The sequence below is a fragment of the Bos taurus genome, chromosome 3, assembly GCF_002263795.3.
Source record: "Bos taurus isolate L1 Dominette 01449 registration number 42190680 breed Hereford chromosome 3, ARS-UCD2.0, whole genome shotgun sequence".
Lineage (NCBI taxonomy): Eukaryota > Metazoa > Chordata > Mammalia > Artiodactyla > Bovidae > Bos > Bos taurus.
In genome coordinates, this window is record NC_037330.1 from 91,835,656 (window position 1) to 91,856,952 (window position 21,297).

Sequence of the window (21,297 nt, forward strand, 5' to 3'; positions counted from 1 at the left end):
CTCCTTGACCACCACACCTTCCCCTATGGGATCATCCTCTCCTTGGTCCAGTTCATCAGAACATGTTTACCTGTGTGCCTACAGAATTAACCTCATCTTTCCTGCTGGGCTGTAAACTTCACACAGAAGGAGATTATCTATATTCTTAGCAACTACTGTGATGCCCAGTCCATGCCAGATGTTCAGGAAGCCTTTGCTAAGTGAATTATTTTATTCAACATTTAACACATTTTTATTGAGTACCAGCTCTAAAAGTGAGGATAAAACTCCCACCCACAGTGCTTAAATTCTAATGAGGGAAATAGGTAAGAAAAAAATAAACAAACATATGTCAGGTGGTAATGGTTGCTATGGAGAAAAATAGAACAGGATAAGGGGGGAGCAGGTGCCATTCCATAGAGGTCCATTAGGGAGGGTTCTGGTGATGTCTGATCAGAGACCTGGGGGGAGTGAAGGAATAAGGGGAAGCCTTTATTTGGAAGAAAGTGTTCCAGGCAAAGGGAATAGCAGGAGCAAAGATGTGGCAGGTGAATGAAAACAGAGGGATGTTGGCCCAAGGCAGGATGGAGGAGGCAAGAGGGGAACACTCTCCTGGGACTGAACACAGCAGAAAGCTTTATGGAGCCTTCTCCTTGAGTTCACGGGATTGAACTCCAGGCCAGGCACTCTGGACAGGAGGTGGAGTAGGTGCAGCAGGAACCGAGGAAGGACCAGAACGTCACCATCCTGGCCCCTGCCCGCCCTGGCATGACCTTGCTTCGTATATTCTTGTACTTCCAAGTGTCCCTGGCTCAAGGCTCAGCACATAGTAGGTACTTTCCAGACAGAACTAAACCTATCCAAAAAATTGCCTAAAACCCATTTTGCTACAGGTTGGCTCAGGACAAGTTTATGTCCTTCAGAAGATGTTGTAAAAACACACTTGATTTTTAAACTTAAATCCTTTTCCTTCTTCCTGAGCACCTCTTTGTTTGCTGGCTCTGCTAGGCTAATAACATCAGGAGTAATCATCATTTTCCATTTACAAAATGTTTCCCCAATTACTGTCTCTGAGGAGCCTCCACACAACCATCAGAGTAGTGGCTCTCCATTGTCCAAAGGTGTCAGAACTGGGGGCTCTGCCAGTGTTGACTGACAGCCCAGCAAGTGACTCCCCATCAGTTCCCTCATTTAACATCCTCATTTCACACACAGACTCAGAGAGGGGACAATCACCTGCCCAAGGTCTATCAGCAAAGCCCTGAGCCAGGTCCCTTGGACCTGGAGTTTGCACTGCTCCCATGGAGGCCCCCAAAGCCCTTGGGGAAACTTCTGCTAAAAAACTGGGGTGGATCAGTCTGGGTAGGAGCCTTGCTGGGCAGAGTAGTCCAAGGAATAGACCAGAGGTGCCTCCTCGAAATTCCAGGACCCAGTGAGCAGGAGGGGGATGGGCTGCAGGCCCAGCATCCGTTTGAACATCCGAGTAGCGGGGGTTGGAGGAACAGCGGGGCAGCCCCCAGCCTCTCAGCAGTTGTGGGGAACATAGATATAGAGCTGCAAACCTCTGGCATCTTTGGCAAGCACAACCATCAGGGTTGAGCCCAAGGGCCTGAAGTCTCTTTCCTTTAAGTGCCAACTTCTGGAGGCCTGGCTCCCACCAACCTGATCCTAGAGCCCAGAATTTCTGCCCTCTAGTTTCTGGCAGCTGGGTAAAGGAGTGGCCATCCTAGCCTAAGCTGGGAATCCACCTCTCCTTCCCCTCTTCCACCCCACCTGCTTGTTCTTCCACATTCTGGTAACTCAGTTACTCACTTGTCCTATTCTTTTCACCACTGTGGCTGGGTACTGGAGGTCCACAGGGGAATGAAGATCATCCCCTGACTGTGAGGAGAGGTAATCACTTTCCTGTGGGGCCAATGCACATTGACCACACTCATGCACAGTGGCCAACCAAATGGTCATGGTCAGAGAGAAGCAGAGGGGCGGCCAACCAAAGGTCATGGTTAAGGAGAGGCAGAGGGGCTTCCAGGGGACCTCTGGCCCAGACCAGGAGCTCCTAGAGGGCATCCTGGGAAGGCTTTCCAAGACGGAATTTTAGAATATTAGGAGTTTGTAACAGGAAAATGCTTGGGGGCAGAGGATTTCACAGCAGTGTAAGTTCCGTGGAATTTTGCCTGGTTTATTATCCACTGCCTAGAACAGTGCTCAGTACATAGATGCTCAATAAATATGTCCTAAATGAAAAGAAAGAAGGGAAAGAAAGAGGGAAGAAAGGAGGGAGGGAGGAATAGAGAGCGAGGAAGAAAGAAGAAGCCTAGGGTGGATATGTAAAATAGCTCAGTGTATTCTGGGAACCGAAAGTACAGTACTTCCAAGCTGTTGTAGTTTAGGTGGTGGGGCGAAGCTGGAGGTGTGGTCCTATCTAATCTTACTGTTGGTGGTGTCCATTTCTTATTTCCTTACCTACCCCGGAGTGACTTTGGGGAATGGGATCACTTTTTCCTCTCTTGCTCCCTGTAGCCCCTGGTGTGTGCATGGAGTGTTAACTGCACACAGGTATTGCACCTGGGCTGGGTGCTGGAGACACAGATGACTCAGAGTTGGTTCCTTCCCACTCCCCCACCACCACCTCTGGCTGGGGAGACAGACAGTAAACAAAAGGCTACAACAATGGGCAGAATGAACAGAGAGCTACTGGAGGTTAAGCAAAAAACTAGACCAAGCAGAGGGTTAAAGGGATGGGTTTTACTTTGGGAGTGAAAAACAGGGAAGTTTTCATGGAGGAGGCACTGGAGGGGATGTAAGCCTTAAAGAATGATCAAAGAAGAGGGGTGGGGTCGGAGACACTCCAGGCAGAGAGACCAGGCCAGAGGAGGTGGTGGAAGACGGTGGCGGGGAAGGTCCATTGGGAGATATTAGGAGATCCAACAGAGAAAAGTAGCCTGGGGGAATGGATGGAGGACCTAAGTGAAGAGAGCCATTGCTCCCAAATTTCCAAGTTCTGCCCACCTGTCATGTTAGTCCCTCAGCTGTTCTACAGAGACAGTGCCATTCCTGGGTAGGTTGTTTGCTTCTGATCTGACTGCATTCTGGGTTATTGTGCTGGGGCTGCTGAGTGGTCCTGCTTCCTGCGAACCCATCAGTTTCCCTCTCTCCAGCAGGCTGGGAGGCTATGGCACCCGCCTTTCTCTATCTGCCTGGGCCCTCCTACTATTTCTTTTAGGTTCACCACCAACCTACCAACATTCTTTGTCAAGTTTCAGGGAAGGGCAGACCACAGGGACAGAGAGCCTGGCACAGATTCCTCAAATGCATGCCACACCTGTTCTGGAAGGAGGTACTCGTCCTTTTTTTCAGGGTGGGGTGTGAGGAAAGAAAACTATAGAAAGGAAATCTTAGCGTCATAGAACATCAGACTCTAAAGAGATATTAAAGATCCCCCTTTCCCATTTGACAGATGAGGAAAATGATACACAGATATACCTGTGTTGCAACCCTGACTCTGACAAAGCATGGCCAACTTGATAGACAGGGCCAGAGAAGGGCAATATTTTCCTTGAGCCAGGACCTAACCCACACTCATGATACTCATAATATGTGGGCCTTGCAGACCCAAGATGAGTCAGGCTTCTTGTGAGTCAGTCTGTTGACAAGCCATTCCTGGCCATTCCTAGCCCATCAAAAATAGAAGTTCAGGGGAAGGGTATGAGCAGGACAATTTAATTAGTGTGGGCTCTAAGGTACCTTAAGTTAGCCCTATTAAATTAAACCGCCTGGGGGAAAAATAACTGTAATTATTTCCTTCTCTTCCCTATCGTTGTATTTCAACTCCCTCCCAACCTCCATGCTTCCCTCATTCACAAAACAACCTTTAAACTAGGAGCTAGCACGCAGACAACCAGAGACTAGGAGTGTTTCCCTTTTTCTGCCTCCTTTCCCTGCAAGCTCTATGTCCCAGCAGAGAACAGAGTGCGTCCAGAGGCATTGGTAGGGCCTGGCTGTATTCTAATTTAAGGAAGCTGTTATACTGAGTAGAACATTATTCCAAAAATGCACCCAGAGTCTCCTTCCTGAACCAATGCCGTCTGTTTGCTGCAGGGGCATTTCTTTTTAAAGCCCCTTCTTCTCTCGTCGACAAATCAAAATAAGCAAACTTTAATGGTAGTGAATTATCCCTTATTTTGTTGATTCTAGTTCTGAGTTTTCCTACTTGAAACGTGTTTTCCCCAGGACACTGACCTATCCTTTAATTGTTTGGTGCGAGGCATGTTAGGGGGAGGGGCGTTACTTGTTTATTGGAACAGCGCAGTTAAAAAAAAAAAAAAAAAAAATCAACCTAGGCTAACAGTTTCAAGGCTCCCCTAAAGATGTATCCAAACAGGCAGCCAATCAGCGCTTACACAGCTTTTTCTGCTTGACTCTTTTAAAGAGACAGTGTTTTATCACATTTAAAGAGAACCGCGCTCTAAAAACAGTCTGAAAATGGGGGAGTCTTGCCCTGTTTGGTTGGTTTCTCGTCATAAGAGTGTCTAATGAGGGACACTCAGTGTGTCCTCGGGTTCTCGGCGTGGGCAAAAAGGAGTCAGGAGCAAATAGCTGGGTCACTCTGCCAGCCCCCCTCAATTTCCCATTGTACACCTGGGTCACTGACAATGGAAGCTTCCCCTCCCCCCACGCCTGGCTCTCGTACCCGACTCCCCAATTTAGCTCCATTTATTTGAAGTTTGCAGATTTCTGTGGCGCGCATTCCGCGCAGCGGGGCGCCCAGGTGACAACCCCATCTACCCTAGAATGGCACCATCTCTCCCGGAGAAGCCGAGGGGCTAACTTGCTAGGGCGGGCAGATCTTGGAAATTTGGGAGCAATCACTCTCCCTTCTCTTAGCCCAAGTCCTCAGTCCCTTCCCAGGTTCCCCAAAGCAGGCCAAGGGCCATTTTCGCGCAACTCCACTTTGGGGTTTTCCAAAGTATTTTAATGATCTAGTAAAGGAGCAGCCGCGCGCCTCGGCGCCGGCTCGAGCCGCCCAGCTCTCAGCATGGAGCCCCGGGCCCGGCGCTCCGAAGCCAGACTAGGCGAAAGGGAGGACCACGGGCGGGGCGGCCAAGGGTGGGGGCGAGTAGGAGTCTGGGGAGGGGGTCGGGGTCGGAGCCCACGGGAAGGGCAGGCGAGGGGGAGGGGGAGATCAGGGCTGGGCTGGCGCGGGCTGAGGCGGGGGGAGGTGAGGGGCAGATAAGGGAGAGAGACGTGGCGGGAGGGAGCCGGTGCTCGGCTCAGGGGTCCGCGCCCCCTCCCCTCCGACTATGCCGCATCGCCCCCCGCCCCCCACCCGCTCCCCAGCGGTCCACGCCGCGGAGACCGCGGGTCGGACCCCCTCTTCGCGGGTGCCAGGAGACTAGAGTTCCCCCGTCTCGATTCGCGTCCTCTCCCTACATCTAGAGAAAACAGAGGCTCGCGCCCCCGGACACCCCCAGTTCGCCCGCAAGCGCAGGGACAGCGGCTCCTCGGTGGCGGCCTCAGCGGGGACTGCCGCGGCCGGGCGCTGACAGGGCGTCCCTCCCGGGCCGCCCTGGGCCCGCCCCCGCGCCCAGATTGGCCGAGGCGCCAATCAATCGCGGGACGTTGACGCCCGCCTCGATCCCTCGCCGGGGTAGCCACGTTCGGTTGAGCTCCAAGTAGACCAGCGGCAGCGGCGGCGGCGGCAGCGGTGCAGGAGGCGCAGAGGGCGGCGCAGGCGGAGCCGGGCGGGCGGGCGCGCGAGCGAGCCAGTGGGCAGCCGGGCCGGCGGGCGAGCGGCGGCGGCGGCGGCACCGGCACTCCAGGCCGAGCCGGCGCGGGAGGAGTTCCAGGGCAATGGGGCCGCGGCCGGGGCTGACGCTTTGACAGCTGGAAAGAGCGCGGAGCCAGCGCCTGGGGGGGAGGGAGGGGAACGCGGCGAGGAGAGCGCGAGCGAGTGTGCGAGCGAGCGCCTGGGAGGGGGCCGGGAGCGAGGGGGCAGCTCGGGAGCAGCCGGAGCGGTAGCGGCGGCGGCGGCGGCGGCGGTGAGGAGGCTCGGCGTCCTCTTCTCTGCAAACCATGTTTGCCAAAGGCAAAGGCTCGGCGGTGCCCTCGGACGGGCAGGCTCGGGAAAAGTAAGCCCTATTTTCCAAGTGGCGGCCGTGCCGCCGCCGGGCTGCGGGCGGGTGGTGGGAGGCAGGTGGGCGGGCGGGGGCTGCTGCGCTCCGGGCCCCGGCGCCGCCAGCCTGGCCCCTTCCCGAGGCCGCGGCGGGCGGCGTGGGAGAGCCCATTGTTGGGAGCCGGCTGAGGTTGGGGCGTCGGGGGGAGCCGCCGGGGAGGGGACACTTGGTGGCCCCGGGGCGTGCCGGGCGCGGGGGCCCGCGGAGAGGGGTGGGCGAGGTCCTGCGAGCCGGCCGGGGCATCCGCCCCGGCCGGGGAGCTCGCGGCGGTGACCGCACTTTGCCCACCGGGCGCGAGCAGGGGGCGCGTGGCTTCTGCAGCCCCGAAGGCTCCTTTTGTCCGCCCGCGGCTTGAGGAGTGCGTGCCGGGGGCTTTGTTCGGCCGGGAGTGCTCTGCCTTCCTTGCCCTCGGCCTCACCGCCGGCCCCGCGCCCTCCGGGGCGCCGGGCTGGGCAGGGACGGCGGCGCCGGCTTGGCCCTAGATTGGGGGACAGTTGTTTTGGGAGGAGGTGGTGAGGGCCGCCCTTTGGTGCCCTCTCCAGAGCGCGCGGAGCACCCCGGAGTCCAGGACTGAGTCTCCCCGGACCCTCAAAACTGGGTAGAGGGTGGGTTGGTGGCAAGGAGTAGGTCGGGAAAAGAAGCGAGGCTCTGGGGTCGGGCGGTTTGCGAGTTTGAGAGACCTAGGTGGGTTTGGTCCCGACGCTACTTGGAAGTTCAAGTTCGGGGGCTGCTCTGCAGCCCCCGCGGCTTGAAGTAAACGCGTCTCCTGGTACCCACCCCCTAACTGCTCGCACCCTTGGCCCCAGGCAGGACCGAGCTAGCTGCTCACCTCTGGTCGGGGCCACAGTGGGACAGCACGGACAGGGCTGGAAGCCGGCTGGCACGGTCCAGGAGCGAGCACCCAGTGTGATCTGACGCCTTCCCTCTCTCTCTGTGCCCCCTGCCCACTTTCCAGGTTAGCTTTATATGTCTACGAATATTTACTGCATGTAGGAGCACAGAAATCTGCACAGACCTTCTTATCGGAGGTGAGTGGAACTCCCCCAATCATCCAGTTTCTTGACACCCCCTCCTCCCCATCGTTCTTAAAGCCTTTGTTTTCTGGAGCAGCCACTGTGGCCACCATTTTGAATTTTTATCACCTTTTGGCATTTATTGTTAGTTGGTCTTCACAGCCTTTTGGCTCCGGGAAGCCCCCAGCCCACCCCTTCCTTCTGCTGCCCTGATCTGTCTCTGTTCCCTCCATTCTAGATTCGATGGGAAAAAAACATCACGTTGGGAGAACCGCCTGGGTTTTTGCACTCGTGGTGGTGGTAAGTTTGTGATAGTTTTGTGTGTGTGTGTTTGTTTTCTTCTGAGCCCCCCGGGGTCCAAGTGAACAAAGACAGGGGGTCTGGAGCAGGCTCCCTCTGCTTTAGTCCTCAGCATTGTAGAGAGCAGGACGCCTCTGGGCCCTCAGACCAGGACTGGCAGAGAAGGGAAAGGGCAGAAGAGGTCGATGCCTAAAGTTTCTGCCTCCTCTTTTCCCAGTGGTGAGAACCTACTAATCGTGCCTGGTGTTGCAATAGAACTGCCTTACTTTTACATCTCACTCTGAAGCAGTAAGCATGGGCTTGGAAAAAACCTGGAAGGATTTTTGTCAATTCTGCATGCTGCTTTAATTAGAGGGAGTGGGGGTGGGGCAGGACCCGTGGCGGGGATACCAGGTCTGTTTTACAACTGGCCTGTCCCTTCCTTTTTCTCCTATAAGCTCGAAACTTTGAGAGAAAGATCCAGGGGGACCTTTTCCAGGCACCCTGAGAAAGAGCAAGAGGAGGCTGCCACTTCCTCTAAAGATACTGATTCAGACTGACTGGATGTTCCCGCCCCCAAACCCCCACCCCTCTAAATAGCCCTAAAACCTCCAGGTTTCATTTTATTGAGACCTGGCAAATGCCTGTCCTTGGTAGTTGGGGGCTGTTTCTGTGACCCTCTCCCAGGCCCCTGGGCCTGCCTGCTTGGGACCACCAGAGATCTGCTCCTGGTTTGCAGTCCCCCAGGAGGGAGGCTTAGGTTTAGCTGGAGCAGTTGCTTTGAGTGTAAGACTTGGGTGTTTTGTGGGACCGATTGGTGGAGTCTTTGACATCTTTTTCAAAAGGAAAAGAGAGCAGAGTGGCTTTTGATATTTTGCTGGAGTTCAGTGCCCCATCTTGGGATCTTAGCACATTTACCTGACCGCCAGCTCGGGTTACTGTTTCAAGTGTCTTTGAGATGCAGGGGGATGAAGTGTCTGTTCTAACTTGCTGCAGAGAAGATGAGTTTTTAATTACTTCTGCCAGCCTCGCAACTGCAGAGTTGGAGGCGTTTGGTGTGGTGTAAGGATTCTAACTGTAGGAGTGGGTGGCCAGTCTTCTGTGCTTTTGTTTTCTGAGAGGAGTTGTGTGGTTGGGGCTGGCCGGTCCGGCCACCACGGACTTTGCAGAAACTTAGGCTTATGAGTAAAAATTACTCAGAAGGGGCTAGGGAGTTTGTCGTGTTAGAAATGTAGCATGTAGAGGAAGTTAATCAAATGTGTGCAGCCTCAGAGCACAGAAAGGAATGTTCTGCTGTTAGTAGGAGTAGAATGTCCTCCCTCTGCAGTTAGTAAAAGTTCCCGATTATCCTGTTCTGTGCTTAATCACTGCCTCCCCCTGCCCACCCCCCGCCCCCCCACACACATACACAACTTCTCCAACCTTATCTCTGCCCTGGGAACTAGAGTGTGTCGTGCCGGGCTCCGGCAGTGGGGACTCTGTGATTTGACACCGAGCAGATGACCGCAGCCTTTGGAGTGGGAGGAAGCGGTGGAGCAGATCTGAAGAGGGCCAGGCTGCGTTCCTCGCGCACCTGGAGTGAGATGCTTGTCCGCTGACAGACAGAACTGGCAGTTGAGATGGTTTCTTCTGGGCTGGCTGTTTGTGATGACGACAGGAGCGCTGGTCCAGGAGTCAGACCTCCGCTCTGGTGCACACTTTACCCTTCAAGCGGGTTCCCATCCCTGGGCCTCGGGCTCTTGACCTGGAGAGGGTTTCTAAGGCTGCTTGTTGATACCACTGACGACCTCATGTTTGTATAGGGTTTTATTGGTTGACAAAGGATTTGTCTGTCTGTTTTCACATAATGCAAAGCGTTGGGGTGACCATACAGAAATCACAGAGGGGAGTTAGGCAGGGAAATCTCCCCCCTAACCCTGCTTTTGCTGGACAAGTGGCTGTCTGAGGGTGGGGGTGGGCTTTATATTAATGTGGAAAAACAAGATACTTGGTCATCCATAACCTCACCTTTGGGTGATGGATTTATGTTCTTTGATGGGCAGGGGAACAATGGTTTTTATATAGGAATGCCTTGGGGGAGGGCCTAGGTGAGAGTGCGGGTGAGCTGGCAGGGGTCCGTGGGTGGCCAGCCCCAACCACACAACTCCTCTCAGAAAACAAAAGCTCAGAAGACCCGCCACCCACTCCTATAGGTAGAATCCTTACACCACACCAAACGCCTCCAGGGTATGGGCTCTGGGTTAAGAACCTGGAGGCTCTTTTTATTGCCAGAGTCACCCAGGTTTCTGTGTATATGAATCATAGTCTTGACTTTGACAATTTAATCTTTTAATGAAATGCAGCCATTTTGGGTGGAGGTGGGGGTGTTAATAGGAGCACAGATGAGACGGGCATGGATTTGCATCCGGATTCCTCCGTGTCCTCCCTGGGCATCCGTGGGTGTGTTGTACTAATGGGCTTGAGCCTTAGTTGCCCTGTGTATAAAGTGGGAATAAAATCACCCACCTTACAGCTCTTGGGGGTTACAAGCAGTGTCATGGGCATGCACATAGTAGGTGCTTGAAGGGTGAGAACTATTGCTCTTACTACAAATGCCAGGCTGTCGAAAAAGGTTGGGTCCATTTTGTTTTGTAGACTGAGTTTGCCCAATGAAGGCTGAAAAGGTGGAACTGAGCCTTGGGGAGACCTGGTGCTGTTCGTACCATGCATCGAACACTTGCCATTGGGCACACAAGTAATAATTAGTAACTTGATCTGATTTTATTTTTCGACTTGCAGTGTATTTTGGGACCTTTACTGTGCAGCTCCTGAAAGGCGAGACACTTGTGAACATTCAAGTGAAGCAAAAGCCTTTCATGATTACGTGAGTAACAAATTTTTAATCCTGGCAATAATTACAGGGTTGGATAGCTTGAACTTCTTTAGTACCAAAAGCAAATACACAGCCGGTTGGCAGTGGTCTTTGTTTTCTCCTTGCCTTTCTTTCTGTCCTGCCCACCTCCCTGCTGTCCTCGCCCCGTACCCTCCTCCAGCAGCTGTCTAACTTGGTAAACGGTATTTCATAATGTTGTAATTATGGAAAAGAGCATAGACACCTATCTGGAGCATTAAATGGCCTTGTGCAGGGCTCAGCCCTGTGCGGTTTGTGTTCTGATTGAGCAGTCTGCTGGGGGATGGGGGTGACCAACCCTCTTTGGTGCGGGTTTGTGAAAAAGTTGACCACAGTCAAGAAAAATAAAAAGCAGATATGAAACTTTTGTTTTGGAGTAGAAGGTGTGTTTTGAGTGAGATTTTGGTGAAATAGATTCTTAGGTTACTTTCCACAGAGTGATCTTTCAGATTATGTTTTTGGCGGGGGGGGGGGTGGGGTGTGTGCGTGCGTGTGTGTGCGTGCGTGCGTGCATATTCAGAGATGCAATGGCAACCCACTCCAGTGTTCTTGCCTGGAGAATCCCAGGGACGGGGAACCTGGTGGGCTGCTGTCTATGGGGTCGCACAGAGTCGAACACAACTTAGCGGCAGCAGTGTGTGCACATTGTGTGTTTGTGAGTGGGGGCCTTGTGTTGTGTCCACCAAGACGTATACTTTGAGGTCCTTGGCTGATGCGTAATACTGTGTTCAAAATGTTCTCGTGAAGAAAGTTTGATCACATTGTATAGTGCTTTCTACTCTATCAATCCCTCTCCCTGGGTAAGTTTCTTAAGAGTTATAAAATGCATGTAAGAGAGAGATCTACTGCCTGTCCATTTCCCACTGAGCCCCCCCCTTAAAAAAAATTGGACTCCAATTGGGGTGGAGTCAGATTTTTGACTGTTTCGGGTGAAGCAGGTTAGGGTCTTCTGGAGGTGAGTGGAATGGAAGGGGAAGGGTCTGAAGATCTTCCCAGCCTCCTTTGCTTCTTGTTGGTCTTGTAGAAAGTTAAGTGTTTGTGTGTGTGTGTGTGTGTCTAATGTGTGTGCACACATGTGCACTCAAGAGGTGGGTTATTTGATTTTCCACTTGTGCTTGAGGTGGGGAGGAATGGTCCCTTGAGCTCCAGGACACAGAAGTTGGTTTTTTGAATGTCATCAGGGACCACCCACTTGGCCAGGCCATGTTCATTCCCTGCTTTGAAACTGGCCTGGGAGGCCAGAACCCATTTGGTTGAGTTTCACAAGTGGTGAAGTCCCATGCCCTGAGTATCTTTGTGGTGAAAATGTCTCTGTGTAGTATGAGGACTTAGAGATGCCGCTGGAGGCTCCCTGATTTTGAGAATATTCAATGTGATGAAATTTTGCTGACTGTGAAGTTAATGCTCCTGGGTGTGGGATGCTGAGGAGATTGACCAGTTCTTGTGCCCTCTCCAGGGCTTAAGGAGAGAAGCTGGCAAATGGTACTTATGGCCTGGTGAACCTTTAGTAATAAAAGGTGAGAGGGCTGGTTCACTTGTGATGTGGTTCTTCTGGGAAAATTGGTGGTGGTGATCATAGGGTTTCCTGAGCTGGAGGCTGGAGGATGGGGGCGGAGGCCAAGAGTTACATTAGCCATATAAAAATACTTGGGGAATTTGACCTTTCTATTAGTAAAAATTGTGTGTGTGTGTGTGTGTTGTGTGTTTAAACCTTTGGACAGCCAGTTCCTCTGTGGCCTGTATTTAACTGCTATGCAGATGGTTCCACCTTCGAGTAGGGATTGGTGGAGATTCCTATTTCAAGTTACTCTCTTGATGTAGGATGTCTGTGCTGTCTTTTAGAGAAGTTAGTGATTTTTAACTAAGTTTAGCTCCCTAGTAAATAACGTAAGATTCTTTAGCAGTTTGTGGTTTGGTCTGCTGTCTTAAAACAGTATGGTGGCAGTGAAAGTTTGCATGGGTAATTTGTTGAGGGAGGGCAGCAGAATTGTGTAGAGATTGCTGAAGTTGGTGTAGACCTTTAGAAAATGCTAGCAAGAACTGAAGTCACAGGGGTTGAGGCCCAGGATTCACAGATCTTGGGATCCTTTCTTCTGGATTGGGATCCACTTGGTGTGATGTGACCTGAGAGTCAGGTCATGTGAGAGGAGGGCTGGAGTGATGAATGGGGGATGGGAACGGACGGACCATCTTTATTGTGAAAGAGTTAAGGGAGGGTGGGCATTGAGTTGCAGAGATGGCAGAGGAGCAATGGGAATTTTAAAAAGTATTTAAGAAACTGATGAAAAGGAACCCTCCCTCTTTTCTGTGTCCTTCTCAGATCTTCATGTGGTCTCTCCAGTCCCACAGCTACCATCTTCTTTGCCCTAACTCCTTCCAGCTAGAGTTACTGCTGTAACCTCTTCCTGGGCTCCCTTCCTCTTAGCTGGAGTGAGTGCCTCTCTTATCCATCATACCACTTTTTAGTTTCTTTGTGGAGGTCTTCGGTGGTAGTTTGCTGCATGCACACTCTGATCACTTCTTTGTCTCAGTGTCTGTACAAACCACCTGTCCAAAGCCTTTGTTGATGGCTTTTGACGTGCTGGGCCCCTGTCCTGGTGCTCTAGGTTCAAGCTCTTGTTTCAAGCTGCCAGTGGCCTGGGAGAGAAGGCATGTTGTTAACTCTGTTTTGCAGATAAAGAAACCGAGGCACAGAATGGTTATTATAGCTGTAACAATTAGGATCCAAACACAGGTCATAAGTGACTCCAGAATCTGTGTTCCTAATGCTGCCAAGACTTGGCCCCAAAGGTCCACGGCAGATGTATTTGCACCTATTCCGGCCAACTTCCCATTCAGGTTTGTCTTTCTAACCACAGCTTATTAATTTTTTCCATGCTAGAGCCTATTTATCTACAGTACTATTCATTTCTATAGCTCCCACAATACCTTGCACATAGTAGGCATGCATACTAAATAGATGAAGGGATTAAGGAACTGTGGGTAAGAAAAAACACCCATTTTGGGGTATTTTGGTAATCTGGGGTCAGTGAGTAACCTGGTTTGGAATAGCTGGTAGAATATTGGAAGATGGTCTTTCAATGACTGGTTTTTGCTGGGCCATCTTGAATTAGGTGATTTTAATGTGGTAATGTATGTTATCTTAAATCCTTTTTAGAAGATAAAGTAAATAAGAGTGTGTGGTAACTGGCCTTCTGTTTTCAACCAAGGGAATTCAGAGGTTTTCATGGTTTGTCCGTGAGGCTCAGGTACCTGCCTGGGCCTCAGAGGTAGTGAGTATGTGTGGGGCGCGGGTGAGAAGGGACTCCCATGGGACTGGGAAGGACCTCATTGCGGAAGATCCTGCTCTTGGCTCTCCTAGGGAAGTGAATCTGTGTTCCTGGCAGGTGGTCTCCGCTTCCTGGTGGTGGGTTAGGGTGTGGTGACCTCAAAGGTACATCTCTCTGGTCCAAGCCAGGCTACAGGGCTGGGAATGAACCAGGTGACTCAGTGGAGAGGAGATTGAAATTTTCTTTGAACTGGTGAGTTTTTATTTGAGTCATAGTCTGTTTCCGCCTCTCCACACCTGGCAGCTTCAGTTTGCTTGGCTCATTGTGTGTAAGCCAGAGTGCCCTGACGTTGACCACACATAACTCAGGGATGCGGGTTCAGTCCCTGGAATGGACTTTTCTGAGAAATTGGTTTACCTGAAGTCAGCAGAGCCCTGAGGCCACGGGAGGAGTCTCGCAGGGACCCAGCCTGCGGTTTCTTTGCTGTTCTTCTCTGGCCAGAGCAGAGGTTCTCAGATGCTGATGAAGCCCTTGGGTTCTCTTAGACACCAATGTCTGTCTGGTCCTGGCCTTTCTTGGAGTGGACACTCCCATCCACCAGCTCAGTGTTGTCTGAGTTGAAGGTGTTGGAGAGCAGTGACACTCAGGTTGGTCTACTTTACATAACTCTTTATCATTGCATGGTTGTAGTTTGACTTCATAGCTGCCAGGTGATCAGGTTTTATTATTAAATCTGACCCCCACTTTACAGATGAAGAAACTGAGGCCTGGAGTTGAGATGGCTTGTCTCAGGGCATACAGCCAGGAGGTGGCAGAGCTGGGACCAGTTCCCAGTTTTTTAGATTCTACCTTCTAGCTTTTGACAACCTTCATTTGATACAGAATTCCTACAAAACAGAGGGAAGGTATTTGCATTTGACCCAAAGCGTGCCTGTGTATAGTCACTGAAGAAATAATTCAGGGGAGAATTAAAGTAAAGCCCCTGTGCGGTGAATTGCAGAGTCACGGGCAGAGATGGGACCCAGGCTCTGGGAAGGGAGTTTGTTATGTTGCAGTGGCTGTCTTGGCAGGAAAAATCCGAGAAAAGCTATGGCCTTCCCTTCCAGAAAACGCATGTATCCCCACAGAGGAGACTTTGTGCATGATTTCAGTAGGCTCATGGTTGCTGTCCCAAGCCCCATCCATCATCCCCAGTGAAGAACGTGGGGTTCAGAGTGGACGTGGAGTCCATGACCTTGGCAGGTGTTGAGCCTCAGTTTCCCTTTTTGAAGACTTTCCACCCCTTTCAGGTCAGCCTCGGTGGAGCTGGCTCTCCTACCCTTATGCACACCCCAGCAGGACTCAGCTGACCCCCACACCCTGCACCCCGCGCTGTGAGCCTGTCTCTCCAGGTGGGTTGGTTTAAGTCAAAAAGTGCCCCAGAATCCTAGGTGTGGATGGGAGCTGAGGTATTTGTGGCTCTGTGGCAGGGGTCCAGCGTCCTTGGTGGGTTTGAAATAGCAAAGTGATATTTGAGAGGGCTCTCCTTGAATGTGCTGAGCTGAGGTTCCTGCCAGGCGAGGAGTGTCCACGCCTGCCAGAACCCTTTGGGAGCAGGGGCGTGAGAGGGTGGCATCGTGGCAGGGGCAGCTCCAAGGAGCTGGGGGCGTGCTGTCCCCCGCGATAAGCCAGCCTAGCTATCTGCCCAGAAGTCTGGCAAGTTCACGGCCTTGCGTTTGGCTCTGACCCTTGGCACCCTTGTGTGGCAGATTATAAAAACAAAACATACACACAGTTGTTTCTTTCCCTGCTCTGCTTGGAGCTCAGACCGTGTTGTGGCCTTTCTTCGGGTTCCCGCCCCGTTTGTTGCAGCTCCTCTTAACCCCAGAGGCTGCCAGACTCCTCCATCGGTAGCTAATTAAACACTAAATGAGTAACTGGAATTGCTTTTTGCCAGAATCCGGGCAGTGTGGCCACCTTAATGGGTTTCAAGTGGCAGCAAGACCCCAAATTGCAAATCCTTGCCCTTTATTTCAAGGCGGGAGGTGGGGCGGGGGGAGTGGTGGGGACCCAAACAAAGTTTTTGGCAGTGGTCACTTCATTTGAACTCCAAGACCAGCCATGCGCTCCAGTCTGTGCATAATGCCATCTTTGTTAGCTAAGCCTTTGCAGACTTGGACCAAGAGTTAACTGAGTGCCAGCCACCGCTCCAAGGGAGCGGGAGACACCCAGCTCTCCCTGCAGCATCCCTTAGGCCACTTAGATTTTGCAAGGGAAGCGGGTTCTCCAGTAGGGACCTCTGGCCAGAGCTGCCTTGCCCCTTCCCTCGACCTTCCCACCTCTGTGGGTGAGTATGTGTGTGAGCGTGAGCGTGAGCTTAAGCCAGAGCGCCAAAGGGGAGGCGTGTGTGTTTGAGGGCCTGTCAGCCAAGATAACAGAAATGTTATACTAGCTGTAGCCTTTATAATAGTGTCTAGGGTTTAGAGTATTTAGAAAAATTAATCTTTTTTAGCTTGGTAATAATTCTGACCACGGCACAACTGCATTAGACGATTCACATAAACTTCTTTAATACATGTTGCTGGAAGCTTACAGCAAATAGAAATAATGATTGTTTTTGATTTGCCAGGGTAATGGGGTTTTCTGTAGTCTTGCTGAGATGAGTTTTAGGAATGTTTCTCTCCGGTGTTACGATTCCTGCGCCCCGCCCCCGCCCCCCTGCTCCCCTACCTTGGACCCTGAATCCTCTGGAGTTTGAAGGGTTTGGGTTCTGACTGGTAGCTGGGATAGACACCTGAGTTCTTGTTCCTACTTTGTCATTTCCTGGCAGGGTGGACTTTTGAAGCCTTGGTGTCCCCATCTGTAGAATGGGGAAATGGTGATTCCTGGATGGGTTCGTTGTGAGGGTTCAGTATGATTGTATATGTAAAATGGTTGTCTCTCAGTGGCCAGTGCTTGATGAGTTAGTTTCCTTTCTCTTTAAAGCCCTAACGTTTTCCCCTAGAACCTTTTAATACGATGGTGATAGCAGCATATTTTTCTGGGAGAGCAAGTTGACGCTAGTGAACTGGACACTTAAGCTACCTGCTGATGCCCTCTGGTGCCCGGGCTCCTCTGGTGTGTCTTGGAGCCCTCCCTTCAATACCAGTGTCTTGTCTCCCCCCAACACCCCTGTCGGGGGCAGAACAGGCGGTCCTGGCATGGGCTGGCACTGATAAATGGTCCCCTGAGGCATCTGTGCCCCTTATCTGTGTTGGACAGAGCGGTCTTGTTCCACTCCCGTGTGTGGCTGCTGAGTTGTTAGATGGGAAAAGCTTGCAACTTGACAGGAACAGAAACCTGAATGCAAATTTGTTTCACACACCTTGTTAGCTGGAGGGGTCTTTACTTTTCAAAGTCCATTCTCTTGATTGTGAGGTGGGTACATGGGTCATCCTTGCTCAGGCCGCCATGAGGGTGGCTGTGAAAAGGCATGGAAAACCATCCAGAAAAGGTTAACTGCAGGGGTAGTGGTGGTGGTGGTTTTGTCGCTAAGTTGTGTCCGACTCTTGCAACCCCATGGACTGTAGTCTGCCAGGCTCCTCTGTCCATGGGATTTTCCAGGCAAGAACAGCGGATTGGGTTGCCATTTCCTTCTCCAGGGGATCTACCCAACCCAGCAATCAAACCCACATCTCCTACATTGCAGGCAGTCTTTTCTGCTGAGCCACCAGGGAAGCCCAGCTGTGAGGGGCCTGCTTGTAAATGCTTGTAAGGGTGACCAGACTCGAAAGCCCTGCAGTCTTTGTCCTCTTTGGTATGTATGTTGCTCTGGCCAGCCTCGGGCTCTCTTGACTTTTGGATTGAGTGAGGAGTCCCTACGAAGGGCCTTAGGGAGAAGGCGAGGAAGGCATGTGTCAGCCTTTGTAGGTCCACCGGAACCTAGTTCTGGGCATGTGGGCTGCCATCTCTGTCAACTTCCTGGGAGGAGCCTGAGGTCTTGGTCAGCTGGCCCCCAGACCAGGAGCAGAAGACACATGCCAAGTTTTGAGGTGTTGATTCAGTCCAATTACTGAGTGCCTGATGTGCTCAGTGTCTAGTGGAATAGACAGATGCTGCTCAGGATGCGATAAGTGTTTAAAAAGACTTGCCCTTTGGAGAGAGCAGAGGCAAAGCATCTGGACTGGTAGTGGGAGTAGGAAAACGGTCCCGTTTCTGTGTGGTGGTCAGGAAGCATACTTCCTGTGATGTGTGTAGATGGGAGGGTTGCAGGCGGGAGGACTGGAGGTCCCATCTTACAAGGCGGTATCCTGAGGCCCAGAGGAAAGATGGCGCACCTGAAGTCACCAGTAGGACTCAAACCTGTGAACTGTTATCAGATTCCATGACTCTTTGCTCTGCCCTGTGCTGCCTTGCTGCACTTCCGAGTGGTGTGAACCTGGGCATCTTAATTAACCTCTCTGTGCTTCAGTTTCCTCAAGTGTGAAACGGAGTTAATAAAGTCGTACCTACCTCATGAAGTTGTTCCGAGGATTGGATGAGCTCGTGCATGCGCACACATTAAACACACACACATGCATACACGACATGTATAGTGCCTGACACAGCGTAAGTGCCACACGGGCGTGTACAGTCATTCTTTTTTTAAATTTTGGCCCTGCCATGCAGCTTCCGGGATCTCAGTTCCCCCAGCCGGGACTGAGCCTGGGCCGTGGCCGGTGGAAGCATCAGGCCCTGACCAGGCAGCTCCTGGTGCCGTCACTCTTACTGTCTCACTGAGGCCTGGCACGAGTTCTGGCTTTCCGATGGCCTAAAGGGAGGCAGCAGCAGGACGACGCTCGTGTGAAAGGGGTGCTCCTGGCACGCACGAACTACCTGTTGGTTGATTAGCACTCTGGGTCCCTAGGTTGGAATCCACCTTCTTCAAGCAACCACAAGGGACTGGGAGAGGGGGTTCACACATGCAGCCTCCAAACCAGCCCTGCTGCTTGTGTGGATGAACTGCTGACTCGACGCTCCTGGCCAGCACTGGCTTGGGATGTGTAGTCAGTGCCTGTTTCTTCCTCTTGTAGCTGCTTTCCTTGCTAGACCTATCTGGAACTTCCCCTGCCCGCTCTGATCCAGGCCTGGTTTTTCTGTTTGGTACCTGAGATGGGATTTTTGCCCCCCTGCCAACCAGCCCTGCCATAGAGCAGATGCCAGCCTGGAATGTGGCTGCCTTCCCCAGCCTGCCAAGACCACCCCCAGGGGAACACTTACCCCCCCCCCCCCCCCCCCCCCCTGGAATTCTGTGAGTTTTACTGATTTGCTGTTTGTTGTCTGGAAATAGAGTGACGGGGGTCCCTATTTTAGATGGAAAGCTCCTGAGGCCAGGAGCCCTTATCTTCATCCCCTTTCTGCTGCCCTGCTCTTGGGGCCTATTGCAGTTTTGAGTAAATCCTGAGGGTGGTGAACTAGGTTCCAGACCTTGAGAAGAGAGAAGGGTTTGATCCCTTTTGTAGGGATCAAGCATGTTAAATAAATAGGCACTTTAATGGAGATGGACAAGTAGTGAATGTTAACTGTGAGTTGTGACCCATTAGTGCCTGGTGAAATCAACTTACTAGGTCATGAACCAGCAATTAAAAGACACTGGAGCTTCCCTGGCAGTCTGGTGGTTAAGACTCCGTGCTTCTGCAGGGGGCAGAGGGGGAACAGGTTCGATCCCTCTTTGGGGAACTAAGATCTTGCATGCTGCAGCAGTGCAGCAAAACAAAACACTGAAACAAAAAAATGAAACTCCGTATCGCGACAAGTAACCATAAGCATTGTTTCAGGAAGCTTCTCTTTTTCAGCAGTTTATGGATGCCTGTAAATAAACAGGTGCCCTGGATTTTCCATGTAAAATTTGCTTTACTGTGAGTCTCAGTCTAAACTTTGAAAAGGCTGAAGTTGAACCTTGGGTGCTGTAGGTTGTGTGATTTTGGCCAAGTGGCAAGTGATGGCTGACCTCAGTGTCCTGATGGGTGATAAAGAGAGTCATTCCCACCTCCGAGGGTCCCTGGGCAAACTGATTCCCTGGCTTGCTTCTGGAGAGGTGCCTGGTGGTTCCTGGGGACCTCTGCCTTTGGTATCTGCTGCTGTGTTCTTAGTGCCTGGAGCCTGTGAGAGGTGACCAGCAGATACCTGCAGAGTGCTGAATAAGCAGTGATTCCTACTTGAAGTCTGTCACTTGTCCCTGCCGAGTGGCAGCTCCTCCTGCCTGTCTGCGGTTGAGGTGGGAGGGGGGGCTGATGGTCCCCGGCCCCCTGTGGAGGGTGTTGTCTGAACATCTGCAGGGCTCAGGCTCTGGTCGCAGCAAGAATCTGGAGAATAGGTCTCGGCATCCTGTCTGACCCAGGTTGGCCCAGCCTTCCAAATTCCCTGTCCCCTCCTGGTGACAGCTGTTTGCACAGCTCCGAGGCGGGCTTTGTGTCCCCCGTTCTTTGTGTATTTGGGTGAAGCGCCTGACATTTCACTTCTGTTTTACAGTCCTCTGACCTTAAGAAGCGCAGCTGCTCCCTGAGGCCCCTGTCTGAGGCTTTCCTCTGATCCTTCTCTCCCAGTCACAAAAGGCTGTTTGGAGAGCAGACGCTGGTGTGGCAAACCTCTCCCCAGCCCAGGATGCTGGCTTCAACTTCATGGGTTCTTGGAATGGACAGAGCGTGGCTTTAGCCATGCTGGCCGAGGGTCACAGTTGGCTGGTGGGCGATTATTCCTATGTGCCTGCTGCATGCCTGGCCCCGTGCTGGTTGGTGATGGGACTAAAGCAGTGTCATGATAGCACACAGGATTTGGACTTCGGTAACCAGGAATCAGGTTCTGATCAGGTTCTTTCAGGTGGCCTTGGCTAAGTGATTTGGCCTCTGTGAGCCTTGGTTTATTTTGATAAGAAATGATGTGAAATGAGGCTTGTCTTTTTTTCTGCCTCTCCAGGTTTTTCTTTTTTTTGAAGCCATGTGAAAGTGAAAGTCGCTCAGTCGTGTCTGACTCTTTGTGGTCCCATGGACTGTACAGTCCATGGAGTTCTGTAGGCCAGAATAGTGGAGTGGGTAGCCTTTCCCTTCTCCAGAGGATCTTCTCAACCCAGGGATCGATCCCAGGTCTCCTGCATTGCAGGCGGATTCTTTATCAGCTGAGCTGCAAGGGAAGCCCAGGAATACTGGAGTGGGTAGCCTATCCCTTCTCCAGCGGATCTTCCTGACCCAGGAATCGAACCAGATTCTCCTGCATTGCAGGTGGATTCTTTACCAACTGAGCTATCAGGGAAGCTCGGAAGCCAGGTGAGACCATATGTTAATAAAAATAGTTTGTAAATTGTGGTCTATTTTAAATGTAAACAAATCATCAAATCATAGAATGTATATCAAGAAAGAACCTCTCAATTTATGGAGAGGGTACTGAGACCTGGGATAAGGTGGTTGGTTACAAGTCTGTGGCCAGATGAGCCCCTGATTCCCGTGGCTGCCCCTGACTTTAGAAACCTCCACTGGGGAGGTTGGCACCCGCATCTGCATCTGTGCCATTCAGTAGGAGTTCACAAGCCGCCTCTGGAAGATGCTGTGGGCTTGCCTTGGCTTTGGCCGTGTGGCCTGTGCTGAGGGGGCAGACAGCCCAGTGGGCAGGCCTGGTGCCGGGCATGCGCAGGCGGCCGCTCTTTTCTGCTGTCTTTTAGAAGGCTTCCAGGAGAAAATGTTATTCTCTCTCTGGAGGCTCTT

The 21,297-nt window shown here is 52.0% G+C and overlaps 1 protein-coding gene across 3 annotated transcripts in view; it reads left to right on the forward strand.

Annotated features, from left to right (window-relative positions):
* The first annotated feature begins 5,901 nt into the window (after positions 1–5,901).
* Positions 5,902–21,297, forward strand: part of SSBP3 (single stranded DNA binding protein 3) — a 166,341-nt gene continuing 150,945 nt past the window's right edge. For 2 of the 3 annotated variants that reach the window (XM_005204571.5, XM_005204572.5), the window contains exons 1-4: positions 5,902–6,107; positions 7,108–7,180; positions 7,404–7,465; positions 10,223–10,307. In XM_005204571.5, the coding sequence (XP_005204628.2) occupies positions 6,052–6,107; positions 7,108–7,180; positions 7,404–7,465; positions 10,223–10,307 (276 nt within the window). In that variant the 5' untranslated portion in view covers positions 5,902–6,051. 3 annotated transcript variants of the gene reach the window in all.